The sequence below is a fragment of the Mytilus edulis genome, chromosome 5 (genome assembly GCF_963676685.1).
Source record: "Mytilus edulis chromosome 5, xbMytEdul2.2, whole genome shotgun sequence".
In the NCBI taxonomy this organism is placed as follows: Eukaryota; Metazoa; Mollusca; class Bivalvia; order Mytilida; family Mytilidae; genus Mytilus; species Mytilus edulis.
The window spans coordinates 44864122-44891430 of record NC_092348.1 but is presented as its reverse complement, the minus strand read 5'-3'; the positions used below and the strand labels follow the sequence as shown (position 1 = coordinate 44891430).

The 27309-nt window shown below is 31.7% G+C and overlaps 1 protein-coding gene across 1 annotated transcript; it reads left to right on the top strand.

The window, feature by feature from the left end:
* The first annotated feature begins 1297 nt into the window (after positions 1–1297).
* Positions 1298–27052, top strand: LOC139523763 (uncharacterized). The gene is made up of 3 exons (XM_071318013.1): positions 1298–1809; positions 23717–23887; positions 26242–27052. Exons 1-3 carry the CDS (start codon positions 1461–1463, stop codon positions 26508–26510), a joined length of 789 nt encoding a protein of 262 aa, XP_071174114.1. The 5' UTR covers positions 1298–1460; the 3' UTR covers positions 26511–27052.
* The last annotated feature ends 257 nt before the right edge of the window (positions 27053–27309 follow it).

Below are 27309 nucleotides of genomic sequence, written 5' to 3'. Positions count from 1 at the left end.
AATGACAAAAATGTTACTTGAATAAATTATTTTGTACATCTTTGAAAGAATTAGTAATAACACTTATTTAAGGAACATATGTAAATGTTTTAGGTTACAAATTATAAATAACTTCAAGTCTTAATTAATTCATAAGTTTCTATCTATTTGTATCTGTCTATCTTCAAGATTTTGAAGGAACACGATATTTTGATAGTCTCAAGAGACCAATCTTTGACCAAGAAGCGTCGATACCAAAGATAAGTGCGTCAGAAAAGCAATTAGTGTTTCAGAAGGATTAGATTTTATATTTCATGAGAAAAATAACCAGATGACTGTAAAAATTTGTTAAAACTAGTAAAAAATTTGTATAATTGGTCAACTATAAAAATAATATATTGAAAAGTTACTTATATAAGTAATTGTTAAAATAGCCTCGTTTTCAACACTACCTATATAGGTAATTTTAAAAGTTACTTGTTTAAGTAATGCCCCTGTCTTATCAAAAGTTATTGATTATTATACAAATGAGACACAACTCAACAAAACCATAAATATACGTGAAGTGATTTATTTACAAATTTAAATGAGTTAACAGAAGTAACTTTGAAATTATATAGTATAGACACTTATATTGTTGCAGAGATGATGTCGCCCGCTAGATGTCTTTTATAGTGTTGTAAAGATTGAGTAAACATGGGCCTTACATTTGTAATCAATTTGAAAGACATAATATATTCATACTTTATTATACGTTTTATAGTTAATGCAAAAGTGTTTAAAGAAATTGTGTTTTAGATAAAGAATGAAACTACAAATATTGCAATACTCTTTTTAAAAACTATCAACCATCTACTGATCATAAAAGAAATAACTATTTCAAGAAACACGTATCGTTATTAAGTATTATATTGCAGGTAGTTTAAAAATCGTTTAAAGTTGTGTTTTTGTTGACAAACTGTCGTTTCGGTTCTTTGAATTTGCGTGTTAAATTTCAAATTACTTTAGAATCCGCCAATGAAAAGTTTTTTTGTACATTCTATTATTTTGATGATAAATCAGTTCCTTTCTTATATTTGCCAATTATCGTTTAGAAATAATCAAAGAATAAACGCTATGTACGGAAGTCATCCATGCTGCCATTTAATGCCAACAAAGTTTATCAGAAGTTATTTCCGGTTCATTGATCTTTCCCACTAACAGAATCTTCTAACCGTTGACGAGAAATATCCGTAATTGGCTGTAATGATATATAATTGGTAAATTAGTCTGTTTAAGTTCAGATGCAGCTTAAAAATTAATCCGATATACTGTTAATCAATATTTGGTTGATTTGTTCTGCATTTCCATAGCCCACGTGATAAATTTTGAATGGATATTAAACTGGACCGTTCAGTTGTAACGTGGACAGTTAAAATGATGAACTGTATCAAAACTAATTCATTATCATTCCGTAGAAGTGACTAACTGCAGTTATCAAAATGCAATTTCGTAAGAGGTTTTTTCCAAGAACTTTCATCATTTTCATTTCCATTCCACTGATATACACTGATGATGAATGTCTAAATAGACCCGATTCGGATTTCAGACAGTGTACCAGCCACAGACTAAATCCCTACAACGATAAAAGGGAACAAGAGAGAACATTATGGACTAAAACATATGTTTCCAATGTATTGAGATGTTCAAGTTATTGTATGAATGATCAGAGATGTGTCACTTACTTCTTCAATAAAAGTACTAAAACCTGTACTGGCCATTCGATAATGTTTGGAAATGCAACGGCTGCTTCTGTAGAAACTGGAAATGTATTGTACTATTTTAGCGGAGGTAGGTCAAGTTAGCTTAAATATTTAACGTTGCACATATACATTGTAAGTATAAATTTGAAAAAAAGAAGAAAAAAAGTAAATCTAATTCAATAGTCCTGTAAATGAGTAGGTCCACAAAGGCCTTAGTTGAAAAAAAAAGCTTTGTAATATGATATACAAAAACCTATAATTATAATATTGAATATGTTAAGATAAACTGGACTATTTTTTGTCTGCTATTTATTTTAACTGCATTTACAACTTATGAAGTATGATAGTTTACATGATATTATCCAGAATGTCTGCTTTAATGCATTTGAAAGGTATATTTCCTTCTAAAATAAAAGCCACACACTATGATCATAATAAATGACAATGTTACATGTATACACTTATATATATTTATATGGACCAGATACACAGTATTATTAAATCAAGGTCACCGTGGTACTTGTATGTTACCAGTGTTGTTTTTTTTTTAGAAAAAACGTATAAAATTTAGAAAAAAAATAAGTCATAATAATTATTTTCTTTACAAGATATAATTATGATGTCATCATGACATTGAAGTATTCTAATTTCATGAATTTGTCGACCAATGTTTTGTTTTGTCACTCATTTCAACATATTTGGTCATCAGATGTTTTTATTATTTTTTGTACGGAATGTAAATTTCGCAAAATTCCAGTGCAAATATTGACCTTTCTTAAAAAAATCTTTTGTTAATCATGTTAATCTTATAATTAAAAAAAATAAATATTGAAGACAAGAAACCTTAGAAAAGATCAAACAGCTATAATAAGTCAATGCAACAATGAAGAACATGTGGTATGGGGATCGTTCCTATCTGCTTTAGTCTTGACATGTTTACTGTTGTTATTATAGAAAATAAATAACTTAATATCGGTAAATCGTCATTTTCTTCTTAATTCATTTAATAGTAGTGATATTCATCACAATCGTGATCGGAAAACATATTATTTATTATTTTATATTATCATTTTCATCTTCATTCATTATTAATTCAAACAGAAAATTAATCTGACCGAATTAGCCTCAAAATAAAAAAATGTAGTGTATGCTTGTGATCACTTGATGTCTAATCTACATGTTAAATTAAATTGTCAATTCGATCCGTGGTTCCTATATATTTTAAGTTATATATAAGGCAACACACAATGATAGTCACGTACGAATATTTTGTTAGGTAACTGCTGACTTTTAAAACAATTTAATTCTGGTATCTATAATCATTATGATAATGATGAGTTCATCAGGAGCACATACTATTATTTCCGGTTAAAAAGAGTTGTGTTTATCAGTCTTTAGTTTTCCGTGAAGTATCTGTTATAGTTATCCCCCAAGGACGCGGTGTGTCAGTGTAAGATCAAGGAATTTGTAATTTGAACATATTGGTCTCAATTGACAGAGCCTTGTTTCCGTGTTACAATTGTCATCACCCTGAAGCCTTGCTTAAAAAATAGAAATAAATATTCAGCTGAATATTATAAATTTTTTACATGTTTTTGTCCATGTCGTTCGTTAAACCAAGTTTGCTTCGAATGATTAAAGAACTCGATAAAACTCCCTTTGATAATCCTGGTACCTTTGATAACTGTTTACACCACTGGGTCAATGCCACTGCTGGTGGACGTTTCGTCAACAAGGGTATCACCAGCCCAGTAGTCAGCACTTCGGTGTTGACATGAATATCAATTATATGGTCATTTTATGAATTTTCTGTTACAAAACTTTGAAATTTTCGAAAAACTAAGGATTTTCTTATTCCCTGGAATTTGGCACATCAGTTCCTCAATGCTCTTGAACTTTGTACTTGTTTGGCTTTATACCTATTTCGATCTGAGTGTCACTGATGAGTCTTGTAAAGTCGAAACGCGCGTCTGGAGTATTGAATTATAATCCTGGTACCTTTGATAACTGTTGCCTACGTTTGTTATAGTGTGTTATTTCAATTAAATAGATTCAATTAGAATGTATGTGTGAATGGAAAATTTTGTTAAGAAAATCCATAGCAAATATGTTTTCTTGTTCACTGAACTTTGATTATAACTGATAAGCAGATTTGTGACGGAACACTTTCATGTTTGTGATTCAAATTTTAATTACCTTTGTTATGTTAAGCTAGTGTCGAATATTTGGGAGATACAACATAAAAGAGAATTTGTACGCGATTTAAAAGTACAAAGTTAATGCAGAGGCCTTCAAATTTGTTTTTATGTTAATTTCAAATACACAGTATAATACTATAGTATTAATGAATGGGTGTTTTTATAATGGCCCTGTTATATGTCCAAGGTCTGTAATATTGGTCGAGGAAGTCTGTAATGGCCCGAGGCAACGCCGAGGGCCATTACAGACTTCCGAGGCCATTATTACTGACCGCGGACATATAACAGGGCCATTATAAAAACACCCATTTCTTAATACATTTACTAACCAACTGAACAAAAGTGTATGTGTTACTGCCAACTTGATGTACTCTCTTCTTTTTTAATGACAGTTTAATTTTGAAAAAAAATACTTTGTACTTCACCATAATAAAGCTTTTTATATACCAAATATCTAAGATATTAGATTGACAGAAGTTATGTGTTGAAAAGCAGGATGAACAGTGATTCCTATATATGATTCCTCTAATGTTGGTTGCTGGTCACTAAATTAAATAAAATACAAAAAAAGTCTTGTAATTATATTATTTTTAAAACATAACTAAATTAAATATAACATTAACAATAGTAAAGTTGGTTTGAAAATGTCTATTCCTGTGATGACTCAAATTTTATTTTTCCGGAAAAAATTTTAATGTTTACAGTTCCACCAGTTACAGATGCACCACAAAGAATATTAAATGGGTTTGTTTCCTTTCGATTTTTTACTGCTAACGTGTTAGAGTTAACACTGTGAAGCTGTGAAGGTGTACAGTACCTCTCAACTGTAATATCATCAGTTATGTTAAAGTTTTCATCTCTGACAGCAGTTTTACATGTAACATCAGCATTTTCTATATTTGATGAGTGTTCATTTATACTGTTTGTATCTTCATTCAAATCTGGAATAGCAGTTTGTGCTATGATGTTGGAAGCCATATTTTGTTGTTTAATAGAAGGAGTGTTGTAATGAGTGAGGGTAGAAACACTTTTCCATCCTCCTAACTGTGCCACTTCTGTAATTGGCCGTTCCGACTGCAGTAACGAAGAGGCAAATGTTTTCCTTGTTGAGTGGTTTACTTTTCTACCAGACAATTGAGCCTGATTAGCCATCATTTTCATCATTTCCCCCAACTTGTTTTTCCTAATGGTTGATGGCTGTACCAAACTTCAGTATCCACATTAACATTGACCAGTGGTCGTAAATAGAATCTTGAGTTTGGGTCATTTTTCAAATCTGATGGACGCTTTGATAAGTACAGTTTTAATAACCTTATAGGGCAATTGTCATTATCTTCTTGTGCAAACATTTTTGGGGACACAGGTCTTGTATCTCCAGCCTTTGGTCCGGTGCGGGTTTTTGTTGTTCTTTCAGAAATAAAATAAATTTCAATGCAAAAAAGTTTTGATAGTTGCAATATAGCTTTTATCATTTGTTCACATCATAATATGCAGATTAAAATGACCCGAAAACAATGTTGAAGTTATGCACACCTAACATGTCTAATAAAACCAAAAATATAAATATAAATATACCAGCAATCAGTTTCAATTTGTCTTCAATAACCTAATAATCAAATAGACCGCCCGGTTATAGGATCCGTTTTAAAATTGCAAAAAAATTACGGTGAGAAATCTATTTTTCGGTATAACATCTAACCTCAACTTTCAAGATATGGAACTGCAATAAAGTTAATGATCCTTTTCTGTAATTTTTGTCTTGTGTATGTTTCGGATTTGTGGCAATTAGAGATTATAGTTTCTTAACCATAAGACAAAAAAAATATGTGTTTACTGTACCCTTTCCCTATTTTTTTTTGACTATTTTTGATTAAGCACTGTTAAAGTCACAATGTTGCTCCCATAGACTCAATGTAAAAAAAAATCCTTACCTACATACCCTATTTTTTTCAACATGTAACATTAAACACACATACTTTTTTGTTTGGCCTAATATAAATATCAATATAAAATCTTACCATTAAATTCAACAAATTCTAAACCTTTTCCCTTTTTTTTTTTTATCTCAAGATCACCTAGTAGTAAGGTTGAATGTTCTTGTCGTCCACGGATTGCGAAGAAAACTCCATTATTAAACCAGACAGTATTCAACAAGGATGTTGGATTAGCTAAAACTAGAAAAATAGTACAAATATGTAAATGTTAGGAGTGTATAATAAACATGTTATAATAACAAAATTTAATCAACAGCTTGAGAGACATTTTTTAAATGTGTGCAGAATATAAAAAATATCATATATCAGCTTTTTTTATAAATGGAAATTCAATTCACATAAATCAGTAAAAAACAAATGTTATTCCATGTACTTTTCTTACTTTATAAATGTTACAGCAAAAGAACCATACATGATAATGATTGATTTTTTTAGGCCAACTTCATCAATGTTTCAACTACATTTATATATAAAAATTAAATGTGGCGAGATCACATTTAATTCAAATTCTTATCCATCCATGAGGGAACTTAAGATTCAGTTAGGAGTAAAATTAGGAACGTTCATCATACAAAAAATATATCTAACATCCAAACTAAAACAAAACAAAATTTAGGATGACATTATAGACATATCATCTCCAAGTATCTGTTTATTGTACAACAATTTCACGTCTTCAGGCTCAACTGCTTCTGCTCTGTTCTTTTTGTTGCCTTTACCCTGGCCTTTTAACTCCTTACGTTTAGTTTCCAATATTTTTCTTGAGTGGTCAAATAATTTGTCTTTCTTATTGTCGATCATGCTCTTATTGTCTTTTAGATCCCGATCTATACTATTTTGGACACCAGTTAGAGTCCCAGGCTCATACTCCTCTCCATCTTTTCTTCGAACTCCTAAAATAAAAAAAAATCACATGGATCTTTTTATTGTACAATCATGCTTACATAAAAAAAGATGTACATGTACATGTAGTTACAAACAATTTAGGTTCAACACATTTAGTTATTCGATATTTTTTTTGCCTGTTGATTATGGATGTTAAATCCAGTAAACAAATATCAGGTATATTCAAGAGGAGAACAAGTTATAAATTAATAAAGAGATAGGGATTATTATTTTTGACTGCCACGACGGTGGGGATGAAAAATATCATGCATTTTACTGTTTAATGACATGTTTATCAAATGTGTACGTTTGAATAAAACAATAAATACCTATATAAAAACGAGATAGCAACACATCAAGCTCCTCTGCTGGAACATCTTCAACCAATCTTAAATTTCCATTTGATCTACACCAGTCATAAAACATCCTCAAGTCAGAGTTTGTTTTGTAGGTGGTATTTTTGTTTTTGTTGTCCATGAGGAATTTGTCAGTATCCTCCAAAGTTACTGGTTTATAGCGTGAATTAGTTTCTGTATTTGACACTTGTGACAGGACTTCTTCCTCTTCCGTAGCTACCACCCCCTGTGCATCGCTAACTGGAACTTCCGTGATAGGCATGACCTCTAGTTCTACAAGTTCTACGACATTATCAGTGTTTTCAACTTTGTCGCCATGAATCAAGGCGTCCAATACCATCATTTCATCCATTTCGGCTAGACTTTCATACCGCATAATGTCATCAACTAAAATATCCATCATTTCTGCGCCTGATTTTACCCCTCTGTCCGATTTCCTAGACTTGCATGTATGCTCAGATGCTCAAGCATCCACATCTTTTTGACAGGAAAAAAAATATAAATAAAGATATGTTCGCAGCAGTTAAACTCGGAGGTATCCGTATGTAACAAGGGTTAGGATATGAGGATAACATCCAATTATTTCCGATGAAGTATGCGTGGTCTTTTATTAAGGATAATTTAGTTCATGTAATAAAACAAGATGGATAAATCGCAGAAAAGTGTTCTCGATTTTTTTTCATAAAAAGATTACGTCGTCGGCTACGGCAAGGGCAGAGGACGATGCACAGATACTCGGACATGTTTCATCTGAAATTGAGCCTAGCGGAGCGATGGCTTCTACAACTGACTAACAACATAACTGACAACTAAACCACCATATCCTGATATCGTTTCCTGTGACATGAAAGACTAATCTATAATACAGTGTGATCATTCCTAGGCTTATCAGTAAATTCCAGTTTCTATCTAGGTCCACATATTAATTATATTTTCAATAAAAGAACAAAGTTCCTATGTCCCCTGTATTGCACATATTTTATGTAACCAAGGAACAAGGTCAATAACTAATAAAAAATAATGTTTTTCCTTTTCCTTTTATTTTCAATGGAGAAATAAAAGCTTCAGTGAAAATGCAATGGGATTTCCGTTATAATTTATATTAAAAAAGGTCAAAGCTTAGGACTTATTTTCGAAATTGTCATTGCTGATGATATAAAAATCTGACAAGAATTGTAAAATTGAGAAAGGAAATGGTGAATATGTCAAAGCGACAACCACCCGACCATAGAGCAAACAACAGCCGAAGGCAACCAATGGGTCTTCAATGTAGCGAGAATTCCCGCACCCGTAGGTGTCCTTCAGCTGGCCCCTAAAATATGCATAATAGTACAGTGATAATGGACGTCATACTAAACTCCGAATTATACACAAGAAACTAAAAATTAAAATCATACAAGACTAACAAAGGCCAGAGGCTCCTGACTTGGGACAGGCGCAAAATTGCGGCGGGGTTAAACATGTTTATGAGATCTCAACCCTCCCCCTATACCTCTAGCCAATGTAGAAAAGTAAAAGAATAACAATACGCACATTAAAATTCAGTTCAAGAGAAGTCCGAGTCTGATGTCAAAAGATGTAACAAAAGAAAATAAATAAAATGACAATAATACATAAATAACAACAGACTACTAGCAGTTAACTGACATGCCAGCTCCAGACCTCAATTAAACTGATTGAAAGATTATGTCTTCATCATATGAATATCAGGTACAATCCCTCCCGTTAGGGGTTTAGTATCATACTATCATAAAATATATGAGAAGAACATAACCCGTGTCATGCCAACAACTGTTTTTTTTAGAAATAAATGTGTTTAGTTCCGATGCAAAGACCCTATCAGTGAATCAATGTTAAAGCCAAAATATGCAATCTTTAATGACCTGACAACAGTATCGTAACTATATCCCCTTTTAATAAGTCTATTTAAAGGTTTTGTTAGTTTCTGAGGAGAATACTGACATTTTTGTGCTTTATAAAGAATATTTCCATAAAATTTTGGATGTGAAATACCTGAACGTATAAGATGTCTGCATGTTGAGTTATATTTACGAATTATTTCCTTATACCGGTGATAAAATTTAGTAAATGTTTTGACCAGTTTGTGATATCGAAAACCCTGGTGTAATAATTTTTCAGTAATACATAAATTTCTCTCGCTAAAATCTAATACATTGTTACATACACGAGCGAATCGTACAAGTTGAGATATATAAACACCATAAGATGGTGACAAGGGAACGTCACCATCTAAAAATGGATAATTAACAATAGGAAATGAAAAATCATCTCTTTTATCATAAATTTTTGTATTAAGCTTCCCGTTTATGATATAGATATCGAGATCGAGGAAAGGGCAGTGGTCATTGTTATCATTAGCTTTATTTAAAGTAAGTTCTACAGGATAAATTTCTTTAGTATACATACTGAAGTCGTCATTATTTAGAGCCAATATATCATCCAAATATCTAAAAGTATTGTTAAATTTTTGTATCAAATGTTGTTTTGATGGGTCTTTGCTAATTTTAGTCATAAATTGTAACTCATAACAATACAAAAACAGGTCCGCAATAAGTGGTGCACAGTTAGTCCCCATTGGAATTCCAATAACTTGACGATATACGGAATCTCCAAAGCGAACAAAAATGTTATCAAGTAAAAATTCAAGTGCATAAATAGTATCAAAGCATGTCCAATTGACATAGTTCTTTTGTTTATTGCTACTAAAAAATGATCTAAAAGAGTTTGAACATATGTACTCGCATTCCGACTTTTTAAATGCCCAGTTAATTAGGGATGTGAATTTTTTCTTAATAAGAATATGAGGCAAACTGGTATATAGGGTAGAAAAATCAAAACTTTGAACAGATTCAAAATCACCAATATATGCATGCAATTTATCAAGTACTTCCAAAGAGTTTTTGACACTCCAAAAGTAATTAATTCCACTATTTTCAAAGGCCTTATTTGAACAATTTATTATCAGGTTTTTTATTGTACCAAGTGTACTAGTAAGTAAAACAGACAATTTAGTAGTTGAACAATGGCTGGAAGATGAAATAAATCTATATTTGTAAGGTTTTTTGTGCAGCTTCGGAAGCCAGTACATAGTTGGGACTTTCATTGTGTTTGGTTCTGCTTGTAAAGAAGTAGCTAAAAGTTTATGTTTGTTACAGATGTCGTTTTCTGAAAATGAAGTCAGTTGGAATGTTGGTGAATTCGTGATTTCCTTTTGTAGAACCTCTATATAAAATTTACGTCAAACAATAATGATATTATGTACATGCATCAGAGTGCAAACAAGACCGGATGGACGGACACCAGGAATTTCGATGATGTCCCCTGCGACGCGTTAATGGAATCACTGAACAGTTCCTGTATTCCGAAGTGCCGCTGTGATGGAGTCGCTTTTTGAGAAATGCTAGGAAAGGGGATCACTTCAGTTCCTTTATACAGAAGTGCCGCTGTGATGGGGCCGTTTATGAGATGTCAAATATAAGATTGGTGGGAAACTTTTACATCAAATTAATAAATTATGAATTACAATCAAGTTCTAGAATTTCGAGAAAACATTAAAATTTTGTTTGAAATATAATTATATGAATTGGTGGGTATTTTGAAATTAAAACAAAAATCTAACCAGTGTTAGATTCTAGGGGAGTACGTGTGCTTACAGAAACAATGTCTGAAAAAAAAAAAAATTCTGCTCGGCGAAGGCATCCACATCATTTCAATCCTGGCTACGCCACTGCTTAGTTGGTTAATAAAAGTACATATTGCATGATAGGCGTAACGGGTTGAATTTAATAGAATTCATAAAATAAATACAGTTAGCTTTCTTAATATTAATTTTTAATCTATGAAGTGCGTTTAATGTATTACTAAGGAGAGCGTTTTAATTCTAAAATACATTCGATACCCTTATTTTTGGGAACAATTTTTTTTTTACAATCGACCATTACATTATGATTACGTGTTTCTCATCTTAATCTCTATGGAATTTGTATGATTAGCATATAGTTTCATCTGAGTGGTTCAACTGCTGAAATTTTACATTGAATAAATATTAGTGTAAGCGCTCTCAAGCTCGCATTTATATATATAAAGTCAACATCATCAATGTCCATAACGAGTTACATACTCGCTGTTCAATCTTTTTATGAGGAACTTTGTTCTTTGGAAACGTTGATTGAATTGAAAATTTTCCTGCTACCACTCTAACACCAACAATTCTTGGTGAATACTTGGAATGAAATTTGAACCATACGTTTTGATCTGCATCGTCTCCAACAAGGCTTTTTCTTCTAGTTTCCCGAACAAATTTAGAACCTGAAAACATTGCGAACATTCTTTTCATCTGTAGAAGACTATTAGTCCATGTTGGTTCTATATTTTTCTTAATTTGTGTCACACAGTTCTCTGCTATTGATATTTACCCGCACCTTCTTTCATTTATAAATATAAAAAAAACAGTTCAAAGTAATTATACATGTATGAACAGGAAACATAAGGCCATTAATAAGCTATTTGTTTCAAGTAAGCATGGTAAACTACGGATAAAACAACCGTATAATGTCTAGAGAATTTTGATATTCGAATTGAATTCGATTTTAATTTTGATACTAAATATAAAATCTTGATGTGTAACACAATTAGTTTTCAAACGACTAAATCTTTTGGATCGTGACTGAAATAAAACGAGGTTAACTTATACTGTGTAACACATATACAATAATGCCTCCATGCAGTAGAAGCCTTGAAATCCGCCCAGTTAATAATTGAGCGGCATACCAATGTTTTAAAACGCGGTAACGTGCGGTTAGAAGAGAACTTGCGATGACATTTATATTTTTTTTGTCACAGTTTATGACGTCCTCCACTTAATTCTTTGGATGGTTTCTATTAATATTTTACTTTTACATAGTAGTACGTTATTGGTTATGAACTGGCCTTCCGAAACTACGAGTACTCTCAAATATGTACCTTGTGTCTGAAGCCTTTGTTTGTTATTTGTGTGTGTGAGTGTGTTTTGTATCGATCTAATAAGTTAAACATTGACAATCGTACCACATATTTTCAATTTTTAGCAGTTCATACAGTTTTATATTTATAGTTAATTTTGTAATTTGTTGTAATTTGTTGTAATTTGTTGTACAATCGAAAAACTAATAATAGCCTGCCGCGATTGTAATTTAATGACTGCAATGTAATTGCAGATCGAGATAATATCTTTGAAAAATCTTAATACTATACATACATGTGTTAACTACCACGCTTATAAAGAGATCGAGATAATATCTTTGAAAAATCTTAATACTATACATACATGTGTTAACTACCACGCTTATAAAGCAGGTATTTTCGACAATGCATTAGATAAATATGTTTATTCACATGCTGCGATCAATGCATAATAGGGAAACGTTGACTCTAATGTACCTTTTTACATAGTAACACCCCATCAGTCATGTATAAAACCTGCTACATTTGTTAGATATTTTCTCTTTCTGCATATTAACACGAAGTACATGATGTATTTCCCACGTGTTCTTACATCAACACCGATCTCTTATAAAAAAAAATAGATGTGGTATGATGGTCAATAAGACAACTTTCCCCAAGAGACTAAATGATACAGACATTATCAACTATAGGCCACCGTACGGCCTTTTTAAATCGGATGTTACCTGGAGAGGTCATACCTGTGTTAAGTTGTCGCAGAAATGTTTTTGCGCTTTTGACTGATGGCCGAACGTATTTCGTATAATAACGCGAATACAATCGATTGCAAAATAACATTCAATATTGCTTGTTAAAATTTAATTTCTTCATTGAATACTCATGAAAATATTTTTAAGAGCATAGATGAATAATATGGATTGTTTTTGTCGTGATAGTAAAAAATCATTAATTTGTGTCAACGTATGCACAAGAATAGTTCGAGAGAAGATCTGCTCTATATAAAACTGTTATTCCAATATTAATTTAATACATAACAACCATGACAACAAACCAGATTATACTGATAACAAAAAGATTATATCACTGCAATATATTAACTATTACGCTGATGTTGATTTCCTTGTCATTTATAATTCATCATCCACACAGGAACTTATATATATAATAAAATAATATACCTACGAACCGAACCTAACGGTCATGCTTTGTTCAGTTCTTCAGTACTTTGATTTACAATGTCGCATTCGGCTTACATTATACATGTTCATTTTATCATATATCCATCATTTTAACTTTCGTACTTCTAACAATAACTTCCTATGACATTTGCAAATTGATATGCACTTAATATCATAGAGAAATGTAAAAAAAAAAGCAGGATTTTAACTTAGGAAGATATGCGATTGTCTAACGATAATCCTTTTGTACCGGGACGTGACATTGTTTTCTTAAGTATACAATACATCTTTCAAGTATCCATTCATATTTTATAAGGCTTTGTTGAATAAATCAGTTCCGTAATCGAAGTAACATCTATAAACGTCCCTTTTTTAATTTAACATGGTTGAACGTCTTGATTAGTTCGCTTATTTGTTCGGAGAACGATAAGGGCGCTCAAAGACGTGTATAAAAACGAAAATTGAATTGGAACAAACCAGGTCATAAACGTCAAAGGTATAATTTATTTGAGTTTTATAAAGTTTTAATTTTATTTTATTCGGATTTAGATCCTTTCTATTTTAATTACAATAAGAGTGATTTATTGATATTTGTTTTACTTCAAATGGAAAGTGTTTCGTGCATGTTCAGAACGAGAGAAAAACATAACGCTTATGGGTGTACACCACTAATTCATGGTCCCATTGCTTTCTATGTTAAATTCCCCCATTTCAAGCAGGTACACCTCTTTTGTTTTCAGTTCAAATAAAGTGACAATCATTGCATGTCAAAGCAACACTTTATGAATATCAATAATGTGATCATTTTCATAAATTTTCTGTTTACAAAACTTTAAATTTTTCGAAAAACTGAGGATTTTCTTATCCCAGGCATAGATTTACCTTAGACGTATTTGGTACAACTTTTTGGAATTTTGGATCCTCAATGCTCTTCAATATGTACTTGTTTGGCTTTATAAATATTTTGATATGAGCGACACTGATGAGTCTTATGTAGACGAAACGCGCGTCTGGCGTACTAAATTATAATCCTGGTACCTTTGATAACTATTTACACCACTGGGTCGAAGCCAATGCTGGTGGACGTTTCGTCCCCGAGGGAATCACCAGCCCAGTAGTCAACATTTCTGTGTTGACATGAATATCAATAATGTGGTCATTTTCATAAATTTCCTGTTTACAAAACTTTAAATTTTTCGAAAAATTGAGGAGCCGTATTTGGTACAACTTTTTGGAATTTTGGATCCTTAATGCTCTTCAACTTTGTACTTGTTTGGCTTTATAAATATTTTGATATGAGCGTCACTGATGAGTCTTATGTAGACAAAACGCGCGTCTGGCGTACTAAATTATAATCCTGGTACCTTTGATAAATATTTATGGTGTCTTGTTCTGAAATAAATCAACACACCTTTAATGGCATATAAGAAAGTACTGGTTCCTGGAACCTCGGATAATTCCAAAACAGGTACATCAGAGATAAAATAGAGATAAAATTTACCCTCTTTTTAAAATTTGGTGCATTTTATATTCAAAATTATATGTCAAAAAGGTTTCTACAATGATCACCAGTCTTTCAGCTTTCATTTGATACCAAAAGTTAAAGAGCTGTGGCTAGAGTTCATAATGTAGAAAAGTGTATTTATCATGTATATGATATATATCGCATATTTTCCCAATTATGAGCTTACCTGGGTGCGTATTTATACATCAAGGATAACCAACACTGAGGTCTTACTGTCAATCGGAAGAAGACCACGGATGGCTATAGAAGTTTAACGAACTCTGAAATTAAAAGTAGAATAGTAAATGGCTAAACTAAGTTGCCAATTATGTCCCCGTGGTACATATCCATTTCACAATTCAACTTAAACAGGAATGTAGAGTTTTTGACCACACTATGCATGTAATTGTGACTAGAAGGATTATTTACTCAAATACAATTGAAATTATGAAACTCTTGACTTATATGATTTGTGTTCATGGTAAAACTATGTTGTTTAGAATAATGAACGGATAATTGTTTCACCGCATTACCTTTTTTTACCCTGTTAATAATTTTTTAACATCAGACATGATGTGACAACTGTTTAAATAAGCACTAGATCAACATACTGATAATAACGTGCCGGGCACTGATTTTACCATGCCGAGCGTGCATGGAATGTAATTTTTATTAACAGTGAATAATATGCAAACATACAAATAAAATTTCAACGTGATTTCTTTTTCTTCTTTTTTGTACTATACATTTTCGTTATAACTATATACAATCAAAAGTAGTGACTATAGTACGAAAAGTATCAGGATTATAATTTAGTATGCCAGACGAGAGTAACGTCTTCATAAGACTCATCAGTGACGCTCATATCAAAATAGTTATAAAGCCAAACAAAAATAAAATTGAAGAGCATTGAGGATCTGAAATTGCAAAAAGACTATATGTTTTTACCATTAAATTATTTTATTTTTGGCCTTTTCGCATGAAGTTCGTTAGTACATGATGTTGAACGTACAGAGAAACAAATCAAAATACATAAACTGGAATCCATTGGCATGATAAAAGTAGCCGAAATATTTTGTCAATCTTATGAATACTAGTAGCAGACTGTTAATTAAGATGTCGACTCTACTGACATGCAGTTCTAATCTTCATAAGGAGGAATGTTTGTTTTACCGTTTTATATCTGTTGATATAACATCTTTTACTCATCAAATACTGTACGTTTTGCTTTTTAATCCTTTTGTATTTAAAATTCTAACCCTTTTGCATGTGAACATGGTGAAAGACGTCCGCCATTATTTTTAATTAAGAAAAAACAATTATTATGTTCCTTATGACATGTATCACAATCGTTCGTTGACAAGCAAAATATACTTTACATCAAATGCGTTGCGATAAATCTTTGGGTGCATTCACATGTCATCTTTCAAATCGTATAAAACTTATCGAACAGTTAAGTGAGGACATTGGTATTCATTTGTCTCGTCGTGTAACGTCATTGCTTTGAATCCCCCTTGAATAATTTGTGTAAATCTTCATTTCAAATACATTTAAAGGTATAAGTTTCTAATTTTCCATTTTTTGTAGTTGATAATCTTTTATAATTGATTTGTTTCTGAAAATGACATGGCACCACACTGAGATTTCAATTGGACGAATGGAATGTCTACCATGTCTATCGTTAATAATTTCTCTGGATGACGTTAATTTCAGCAAAAATTACTTCATATGCAATTATATACTTCCCTAAATAATAACTAACGATAATAGAAACATCTTTGCTGCTTTGATCAGTTGAATAACTAATATATGAATAAGGTATTTTTTAAAGTTGAAAACCAATGATTTCAAAAATCGTTTGAAATATCCAAACGCATTTGACCTAAGTCATAATATTCCAGAGGTTATTTCGTTCACATGATGTTTTATTACCAAATTCGCCAAGATGAACTTAATATCCTCCCTAATTTCGACAAGTAACGAATATGATCTAATGATAAATTTTCTTTACTATGTTTGTCTTTTATATTTTGGTTAACAAACAAATATTTTCCACATCAGAAATGACTTCTTACCTGCTTTATGAATAACAGCAACCAGATATGATTATATATACAGTGTCTACAAAAATAGGAAAAATACCAAAGGGACATTCAAAGTCGAAAATATAATTTGCAATAAACTCATTATTTTGATTTCGTATATAAAAAGTAAAATTAAACCTGATTTCATAGCTTGCTAAACCTCTCACTTGTATGACAGTCTCATCAAATTCCATTTCATTGACAACGATGTGTGAACAAAATAAACAGACATAATAGGTGCAAAATATCAAAAATATAGGTACAGCAGTCACCATTGTATTCTAATCTTAATCACTATAAAAAAAATATATGTAACAAAGAAGCGCAAACATGAAAAATGTATACATTTTGTAGTTTACGTAAAGGTGTAACAGAGTTTATATTATTTAAATGTTAGATGTTTCCATTTAAAAAAAAATCATAATATTTCAACGTGAACATGTATTGATATACATCATGTATATAGGACAAAACCAACTCTTGTAAAAAGTCACAGCTTGGTTTTCGAAAGTATCTTATGACTAAGACATGTCTTATGATGATCTTATGAGATGCAATACTCGTAAGATATGTTTTCAAAAGTGTCCAAGGTAAACTTAGGACACCTCGCGAATGACTTTTGGTAGTCTTATGATTATTAACTAAAACTTTAACTACTTGTCATGTATAATTGTATGTTTAGTACAATAAAAATCATGAGTGTGTGGCTCAGTTGGCAAAATATTAAAAAGATTTATACTTCTCTACGTTGTAATTAAAATCTGAATCTCCTGCGACGTAAAATTTTGACTCATTTGGGTACTTGTGATTTTGTATGTTTTCTTTGATAGTTCTTTATTTACGTATTTGTACGGGCTTTTTCATTAAGCAGGTACTCGATGTACCGAATCGTAAAAGTATTCAGATGATAATACATGAATAGAATATATAGACATTCATATAGATAGAGAGGACAATCAAGAAAAAAATGGTGCATGTCCTCAACATCCAAACCACATTTACATGTTGGAACAGATATAATGTTAGCTCTAAACAAGTCACAATTAAAGAAGGATGCCGAACATCAAACTTGGGTTAAGATTGTATTCAATTTTCTTGAATAAATAATGTTAAGATAGATTCTCATTTCGAATGTCGTGGTTTTGTAATTCTACTTTGAATTTTAATAATTAGTCTACATTTTAAGGTATGACTATCTTGAGACAGATTTAATTTACATTCTATGACAAATCATATGATAGTCATAAATTGGTCGTAAGGTCTGTCCTAAGATATATCTTATGCCATGTCTTACGATACTTTCGAAAACCAGGCCCCTGAATAACAAATTGAGGTAGATTATTATTAAAACAGTTCATTGTACAAAAAAAAGTCTGTCTTTGTTCTTTGAAGTGCATTCTGAAGAATGTTTGCTCGGGTTCTTTAACATGCACATATAGAACGGGACATTCTACGAACAGCTGTCGCATATTTTTACACCCCCAAATGAACCAAATTTAATGAATACAAATTAAAATAATAAATTTCAGCTGGACAGATACAGCCGGGGTAGCGAGTTTCTTTATTTTCTAGAAACGCAAACATGGAACTAGATTAAATAGTCTGTACTCTTAAAGTTTGTTATCTCCAATAGTGTCAAATTTCAAATCAATTTGTTACACTTAAGATGATAAAGGCTTTTCACTTCCATGACAATTAAGTCAGCTTATAAACATTATACATTGTTAGTTATTAGCCAAGTAGAAAAATATAATTAATAGCAATTACATGTCTCACAATATTATGTAATTATGCAGAATTGTCGTAAAAGAATTCCTATCATGTTGAAATTTTGCACCATAATGGCAACATTTGTTAATATAATTACTAACTTTGAATGCTATCATACTAATTAGTTTCTGTAAAGGGGAAATAACTTAAATAAACGTTCAAAGGAATTCGGCGGAAGTTTGCTGCAGCCGGAAATGTAGGAATATTAAAATAATTATTGCTGTATATTGCGATATGTACATCAAAAGAACGTTTAATTAGCAAAGTAATACAGATACCAATTATTGATCTTAAGGAGGCTACTTGTAAAGTAATACATGTAACACAAGAACCATGAAAACTATTCTGGAGTATCTACTCATATGCATTCCTTAAAAACTTACACCACGTGTGCCATGAAAAGAAAACATTATTGTTTTTAAGATGTCTGCCAATTACTTTGCAAATAATTTTCTTTATTATATTTTCAACAAATTGTTGTCATATACATGTAATCTGCACAGAATAAAATACCATATACTGACTTGATCAATCTTTTCGATTTAGCTGAATTATAGCTTAATTAAATAAATTTATGAAATAGGCATTTACACACTTTGAAGTTCCCAGTAGCCTCAATGGACTACTTCTACATTATTTAGTCTCTGGCAGAGAGTTGTCTCATTGGCATTAATACCACATCTTTTTATTTCTATATTGGTTTGTAAGATGTTTTGAAAAATAACGTTACAGTACTGTAACAGGCGGTAATATTTAATAAGGATGATCCAAAGATGTCTACTTTTCAAAATCATTTCAAATGCCACGTCTTTTGTGATATATAAATATTCCTGAACTAATAAATTGACAATAGTTATTTTGATTACTTCAGATTTAGCAGCAAAAATAACATCGCTTCTGCAACTACGAATGCCGCTGAAATCCTAAACAAATATCTTTAGTTGCGTTTGAAAAAAATAACGTTTTTTTTTAACAAGTTAGATATTATTTAGGACGGTTCTTTTGTTTTCATTAACGATTTGTGTGCTTTGTGTGTTTTAGAACTATTAAATATAGGGTAAAAGCTTTATGAGGGTCAAGAGGGGGGGGGGGGGGGCTGGGTTCTTCATTTCTGTATTCTTTATTTTTTTTATAAATAAGATGTGGTGTGATTGCCAATGAGACAACTCTTCACAAGTGACCAAAATGACACAGACATTAACAACTATAGGTCACCATACGGGTTCAACAATGAGCAAAGCCCATACCGCAGTCAGTTATAAAAGGCCCCGAAATGACAAATGTTAAACAATTCAAACGAGAAAACTAACAGCCTAAACTATGTACAAAAAAAATGAACGAAAAACAAATATGCAGCACAGCAACAAACGACAACCACTGAATTATAGGCCCCTGACTTGGGACAGGAACAAACATACAGAATGTGGCGGGGTTAAACATGTTAGCGGGATCCCAACCCTCCCCTTATAACCTGGGACAGTGTTGTAACAGTACAACATAAGAACGAACTATAAGAATCAGTTGAAAAAGGCTTAACTCATCAGATGGATACAAGTAGAAATAGAAAAATCATACAAAAACACAGAGTGAACGTGGCCGGGTACTTAAACATCACAACAACAAAAAGACACTAAGTACAGATCTGAGAGTACTCGCAGTTACTGACAGCTAGTTCAAAGCCAATAATAACTAATAAAAAGATCATGCGTCTAAGATTAAATTATCAATCATTACATATCCAACATCCAATGGATTTAGTGCAAAGACGTCATAAACAGTCAGAGAAAGACATGACATTGTGCAATGCCAAGATACAGGTATCGACAGATTGTAGATCCATGAATGTGGACATGTAAATAAAAAATAATATTTAGTTTGAAGCTATTTTCTTCTATTCTTTATAAATTTTACCATTTATTTTCTGTTATTTATATTTAAGCCTTTTTTTCACTATTCTCTAATAAGCTATTTATTTTTTTCATTACACTGTACTTTTTGTCCATTACTCTCTATTCTGTAAACCCCATTCATACCCTCATTATAGACACTTGTCTATTGTTGAAGATAGCATTATTGATCTTTACATTTTATTTCTTTTATAATTGTATTGTTGTCTGTTTGAAAAATCACACTCCGTTGTTAGATTGTTGCCTGAATTTAGTATACATGTATCCTGATCTCCTTGAATTTATAATTGTAGGAATATATCTTGATTCGCTAGACATCTATTACCAATAGTTGTGTTAAACAGTATGGTCTTCTTTTGCAAAAAAAGATATAATATTACACTTATCTAATTCTATGGTGCAATTTAACTTTTGACACTTCCTATCATGTCCCATGTGACATTTAAAAAGGTATAATATGCCGTAGCAAGCTTTGTTTAGAGAACTTGTATTTGAACATATTTAAGTATACTAATGGGAAATTAAAGATGTTGAACTGAATTCTTTAAAATGTATTTTATAAACAATTTCCATTGTGAAATAGTTAGTTTTTTTTGCTTTAAAATTAACACTAAACAAATTACAATCAAAGCATACATGTACAGACGCTGTCTTTACAATGCATATACACTTTACAAACCATATAGAAACGAAGCCCGACGAATCGCTGCTCTGCGGTTGTACGAACGCAGAACGAACAATGAAAAAAAAAAAAACAACACACGCAACTATAAACCATATATCATAGAGTAGGCAACATTTTATGTTTATGTCCCGCCTGTAGAAGGGGACATAAAACGGTTTTGATATCAATTAGTATGTCCCTTACCAGATTCAAGTTTTCTAAATTGGTTGTAGGTAGTTTGCGCGCTTAAGCTGGCGTGCCTGACTGTAGTCTTGGTATCTCTGACGAGTTTTTACCGCGGTGTTATGGTCACATCACATTTCATAACTTTAAATTAAGTACACGTATTCATTGAGATGAAGGTATTTTCCAGATTACGCGCTTCACCGAATCGTGCGGTGGCCTATAATTGTTTACATCCCATTCATTTGAACTATGGTGGCTAGTGATCTCATTTCATTATTTTTTATAAGTAAAAATAAACTCTTCAAAGATACCAGGCTTATAGTTTTAAGTTTAACTTTGAGAACGGCGTCTTAATGTCAATACCTTCGTGCCATGTAACTTGGTGAATATTTACATGTTTATGAATCAAAGTATTTTTCTTAATGCTTTCAGAATGTGATAATCAATGTTTCGTTTACGTTGATTAATTGTTTGTTGGTTGCTTGACTTGCAGTGGCAAATCTTTTACGTTGAAGTTACAGCGCCAAATATCTCTAAATATTGTCTGTAAAAGAGTCGATGCATGTGTATTTTTTAGTGTGCAAAATCTTTTGCACTGTCATTAAAAAAAAGAAAAATCCATATTATAAATGGCCCATTTTAACACTACAAATGTAAGATATGATTATGTCTGTCGTCGTTTTTCCCATCTGTGAATACTTTAGTGAAAGAGTATAATATATTTTAGTTATCAGCAATTAAATGCATGGAAATTTTAGATCAGGTTACCTAGTTTTGATTGCGGTAGATCAAATATTTACAAAGAGCACAAGTCCTTTAAGGAAAAAAAAAATGCATTCCTGTTCATCATGCTGAAATACTTATTATTTTTGCTATAGGTGCTGTGTGTAGATTTCTTAAAAAGCTGTCTTGTTCGCTGTAATAAAACAATTGAATTGCTGGTTATCAGGAGAATAAGAAGTTTAAGTAATCCATTCAAAACCAGTCGTTCTCCTCGGATTCGCACTGAGCAATAGTTGGCATCTCAGGGAGCTATTCCTTTTAAAACCAAGTGTTCACAATTACAAAGACATGAAATTAATTTTAAACTAATTTCTAAAAAGGAATTGTGTATTTATAAACTAGATTTTTTTCTAATTCAATCTTTTCAAAGAAACACGTCATGTAAAAAATTATACGAATTTAGTATCAAAACAAAAAATCAAGTTTTATAACACTACCGAAGCTCGTGTGGTTCGATCAAAAAAGTTTACTCGATCAGGAAACACAATCAAACAAATGATGCAATCAACCTAACATGTTATTTTGCAGTGAGGCGAGGCAACAACGAAATAATGAACTGTGACTGCATTACTTAATTAAGTTTTATCTTTGTTTGAATGGGAAAATATAATCATTTATTGGAAATTGAATTATCTTGTAATTTTGTGGTTATTCTTGATTCACAAAAGACCATGTATTTGTGCATACTTTGTTTCACATAGCTTGTCTTATGACAGGCATAACATCGCAGCATGAATCGTTATGCAATAAACGGTACCAGTTGGTTCCAATTCTCCGTTAAATTAAGTATGTCTTATTTAACCGTACTGTCCTAATTGTTAAAGCGGTATGATTTGATTTAGACGTATTAATTTCCTGTATGCATGCATGCAGTGTGTATATAGTTCGGAAATCAGGTATTACGTATTGTAATCTAAATTCTTTGTTATTGAATGTTTTACGAAAAATTGCAGGTATTGCTTAGAAAATTTAACGTGCTAAATGATATATAAATAATCCTCTTTTCGTCTTTAATAACTGTTCGTGCAGAATTGCCTTTTGGGTTTTGATTGTTCTGTATAAGCCATTTCGATTTTGTGTAATCTCTTAGGGCGTTTATAATTCTGGCTTTCAATTTCAACATGTCTTGTACAGAAATAATGATTGCCAATGAGACAACTCTCCACCAAATTACATATAAGCATTGCTTGTCTTTTTATCTTCTATTTGTCGAAAGGATGCATCTATTTACATGTACGTACCACTTAGGTATCTGACATTTATGTGTATGGTGAGGTTTTCAATGTTTGATTTAGTTCATTGCTGCATCTGAGTTATTTAGAAAAAAATGTATTTTACAAATGTATATTCACCAATTAAGTTTACACCAAAAACGATATGTTTTCTTTTTATGGTCATGACACTCATAATGCACACATATTTTTAACAAACTAGTATACTATTCTCAAATTATAAACATTTGCTAGCAAATAGATGGCTATGTGTAGCTCTAAACCTAATATTTATATTTGTTTTTGTTTTTAGTGGAAGGCTACATTGGTGATTTATGTACTACAAACGATGACTGTACTGTAGTCTCATCAGAATGCAGAGCAGACTGTATAAACAATACTGGAACATTTGAATGTTCAGAAAAACGGTGCATGTGTGTATCAGGATACAGTTTTTCACCAACGGAACATAAATGTTTGGCAAGTGAGTATATTTCGTGGAGATTTTACTCGCATAAATGTCAATGTCGGTAATGCCATCAATAATAATATCGGTCATAAAGTTGTGAACATATAAATGAGGCAGAAGATAGATACCGAGGCGAAATTCGAAATTCATAAATTGAAAAAAAATAATACTGACAATGTCATGGCAACAAAAGCGAAGAACGTGGAAAAGGCGAAAGTTCACAAAACACTTAATAAATTAGACTGAACAACACAAACCGAGGGTGAACTTGGGTGTTCCGGTTTGGTAAGCTACTCCTCGTGTAACAAATTCAAAATTGTATGTACATGTATCAATGTGAGTTTTACTTAATTGATAAAACAAACCTGAATCCCTAGCTTACAAATTTTTGGAGAAATGTTTAAAGAATTATAGTCGCCGTCATTCACACAATGTGAAGGTCGGGATTATACAGTGCAATCACAATAAAAGGTAGGACAGTATTTTTTTTTTTTTTGTGAAGATTTTTGATTCGCTAATTGAAAAACGTCATCTCGGATGATTCCGGTTGGTAGTTTAAAATTTTTGACCAAAAACAGTGTCAAATTTACCTAACGGCGACTAAAGATATTCTTATTTTAAAAAGCATTACCACATGCTTAAGATTACATTAATATTTCTCCTTGTCTTATTAGTATAAGGTTTGTTTTGTATTAATAACTAGTCAGCTTATCTTAATATAACCAACGATAAAAGTGATGTCTGTTTACATGCTTTACAGCAATCAAAAATGTCAATTTACACGTATAAACAGATTAAACAGATTACTACATGGAATTTTCTACATCGACCCGTTAATCAACCAGAGACTCCCATATCCTGCAAGGTTGACTACATTTGGAATAGAAATATGGTCAGTCAGTTATAGGGAAGAGTTTCTGCCCCTAGCAATCGTCCCTCATTTGCCAGTGTTTGTGTAAATTTTCCCCGATCGTCATCTCGGATGGCCTCTATTTCTTGACCGACCTGTTGTATTGATTGTTAATTTGTTCCCGTCCTGAACATGTATGAACTATTTGCTACTGGACGTGAAACAACCATATCGGTCTGAGACGCTGACTCCCATATTAGACCGAGGCACTAGTCGAAGATATGATATGGTATGAAATCGGGACGATAATGGAATAGGCCATATCTAACTGTTATCCTAGCTGTTATGGTTCAATAATATAACCAGACCGAACTAGAAATAAAAATCCTTGTACATGGAAACATATAATTATTTGAAATAATAGCTGTCCAGGTAGACACACACCAGATTGATATTAAACCTGAAAAATTATATAAACCTTTTCACCAAAAAGTATAGATTTGTTGCACCATAATTGTTTTATTGAAAACGCCAACTGAAATAAAGAAACTTTCCCATTGTTGGTAATGCTTGTATGCAATTGATATATAAATCATTTACAATGTTACATTTGTTTTTAACTTCCAGTTTGTTTGCAGATATAGTTTTATTTTATTACGTTTTTTCACCATTCATCTAAATTAGTATCATGCCTCTTTAAACTTTTGTAAAATTGTTTATTAACACGATCGTAAGTTGGACTCAATACGGAGCAAAATTGGACCCTGATGAAGGACCAGAAAAGCGACCCGGACACACGACATATATAAAGTGTTATGTTCTTTTATCAACCCGGTTCTTACGAGGAGCTCTTGAGTAAGGCATATCAACCCGGGTATGCTGACGGTAGCCGTTTACTTCCGGTAGTTTTATCAATGCAAGATATATGACAAAAACCAAAACCCTTAGAACCAAGTTGGCTCATATGTGTACTTAGTTAAAGGGAGTACATATAGTACTGTAAAAACCAAATGAAATTGCCATCTTACGCTATGCTAGTGTTTAAAGTACTTGATATTTTCACTATTAAAAATGTTTTAAACATCACAAGTTGCTCAAAGAGAATACGCACTAAAAGTAAAATTCCGTTTGATAAAGCCAGTCTTTTCACCCCTCTGATTGATGAACAAGTAGCATTACAAAAATGGCCAAACGCATTGCCGAACTACTTTGGCTTAACTATTGTATCCGAGTCCGAAACGTATTATTTTTATCAGTACATAGTTTGTTTTATCAAAGGTTAAAAGGATGTACCATACACTGACCTGTTCATACTTTCAGTTGTTAATTTATTATATATATATAGCGTTTCCGCTAATTGTCTTCGATATTTTTCAGATACATTTGTCAAGCACAATTTTGATCCTGAAAATAAATGAAATTTAATTTGCGATATGGTTCTTTCTAGTTTTTAGGGTCCTCTACTTAAATTATGAAATCTCTATATATATTTGACCACGCTTTCACTTTTTATTCGCAGACTGTACAACCTATGGGGACTTCTTTATGCGGACTTACTTACATTTCATTGCTAATGGTGTAAATGCAGATTATTCAAATATTACGCTTGAACAATGTCAACAACATTGCGTACAGAGGAGCAGTTCTGAATGCCGTTCCCTAGTGTATGGCTCAACAAATATTGATTGTTATCTAATGGGTACTACTAAATTGGATTATGAAGACAGCCTTTGGAAATACGATCAGTGGTTTTATCAATATTCATATTACCAACGAGATTGTATTTAGTCATAAATATTCATATTCTCCACACAACTGAGAATTCTCACTTACATGTAACACAAAACCTGTACTGTCTCCCATTTGTACAAACTATGTTATTCTTTGTTTGGTGGTACCTGTATTGTTTTGTTATTTATAAATGATTTAATTTTTTTTATAATATTGAACAATAAAATGAAATAAAGTATAACATTATATTATTCTAAGTACCATATTGCAACATTAATTTTGCGTTGTCATTTGGAAGATAAATATTATGCATAAGCCAGACCAGTATTTAACCTTAACTTAGTGTAATATCACTGGATATTTTCTTGGTAAAATACGTTTGACTACATGTACATTGTCTGCATTTTATTATTATACCATAATGTTTTCTTTAACTTTTGATTTGTATTGCCCAATTAATTGATGTGTTCTTTTTTTACTGAGTTATTTATAATTCATGAAATATATATCTATTATAGTTTAAAATTAACCTAAAAATAAATATTTTTTTTTCTGTACATTACTTATAGAATTAAAATTGAAACAAGTTGTCTACTTACCACGTCGACTTGTTGATTTTTATTTGAAAGTTATATCAATTTTGTTAATTATGGAGGAGCTTATATTACGATCGAGGTTACATAAATCTGTGTGTTTCAGTGCTCACGATAAGAATAATGTATAAAGTATTTATTTTCAAAATTGTGAAATTTAAATTAAATTTTTATATTGACTTCATTGAAATGCAAAATTACTGATTAGGAGGTCATCTGCATTTTAGAACCACTGTAGAACAGAAGGAACAAGCATCACCAAC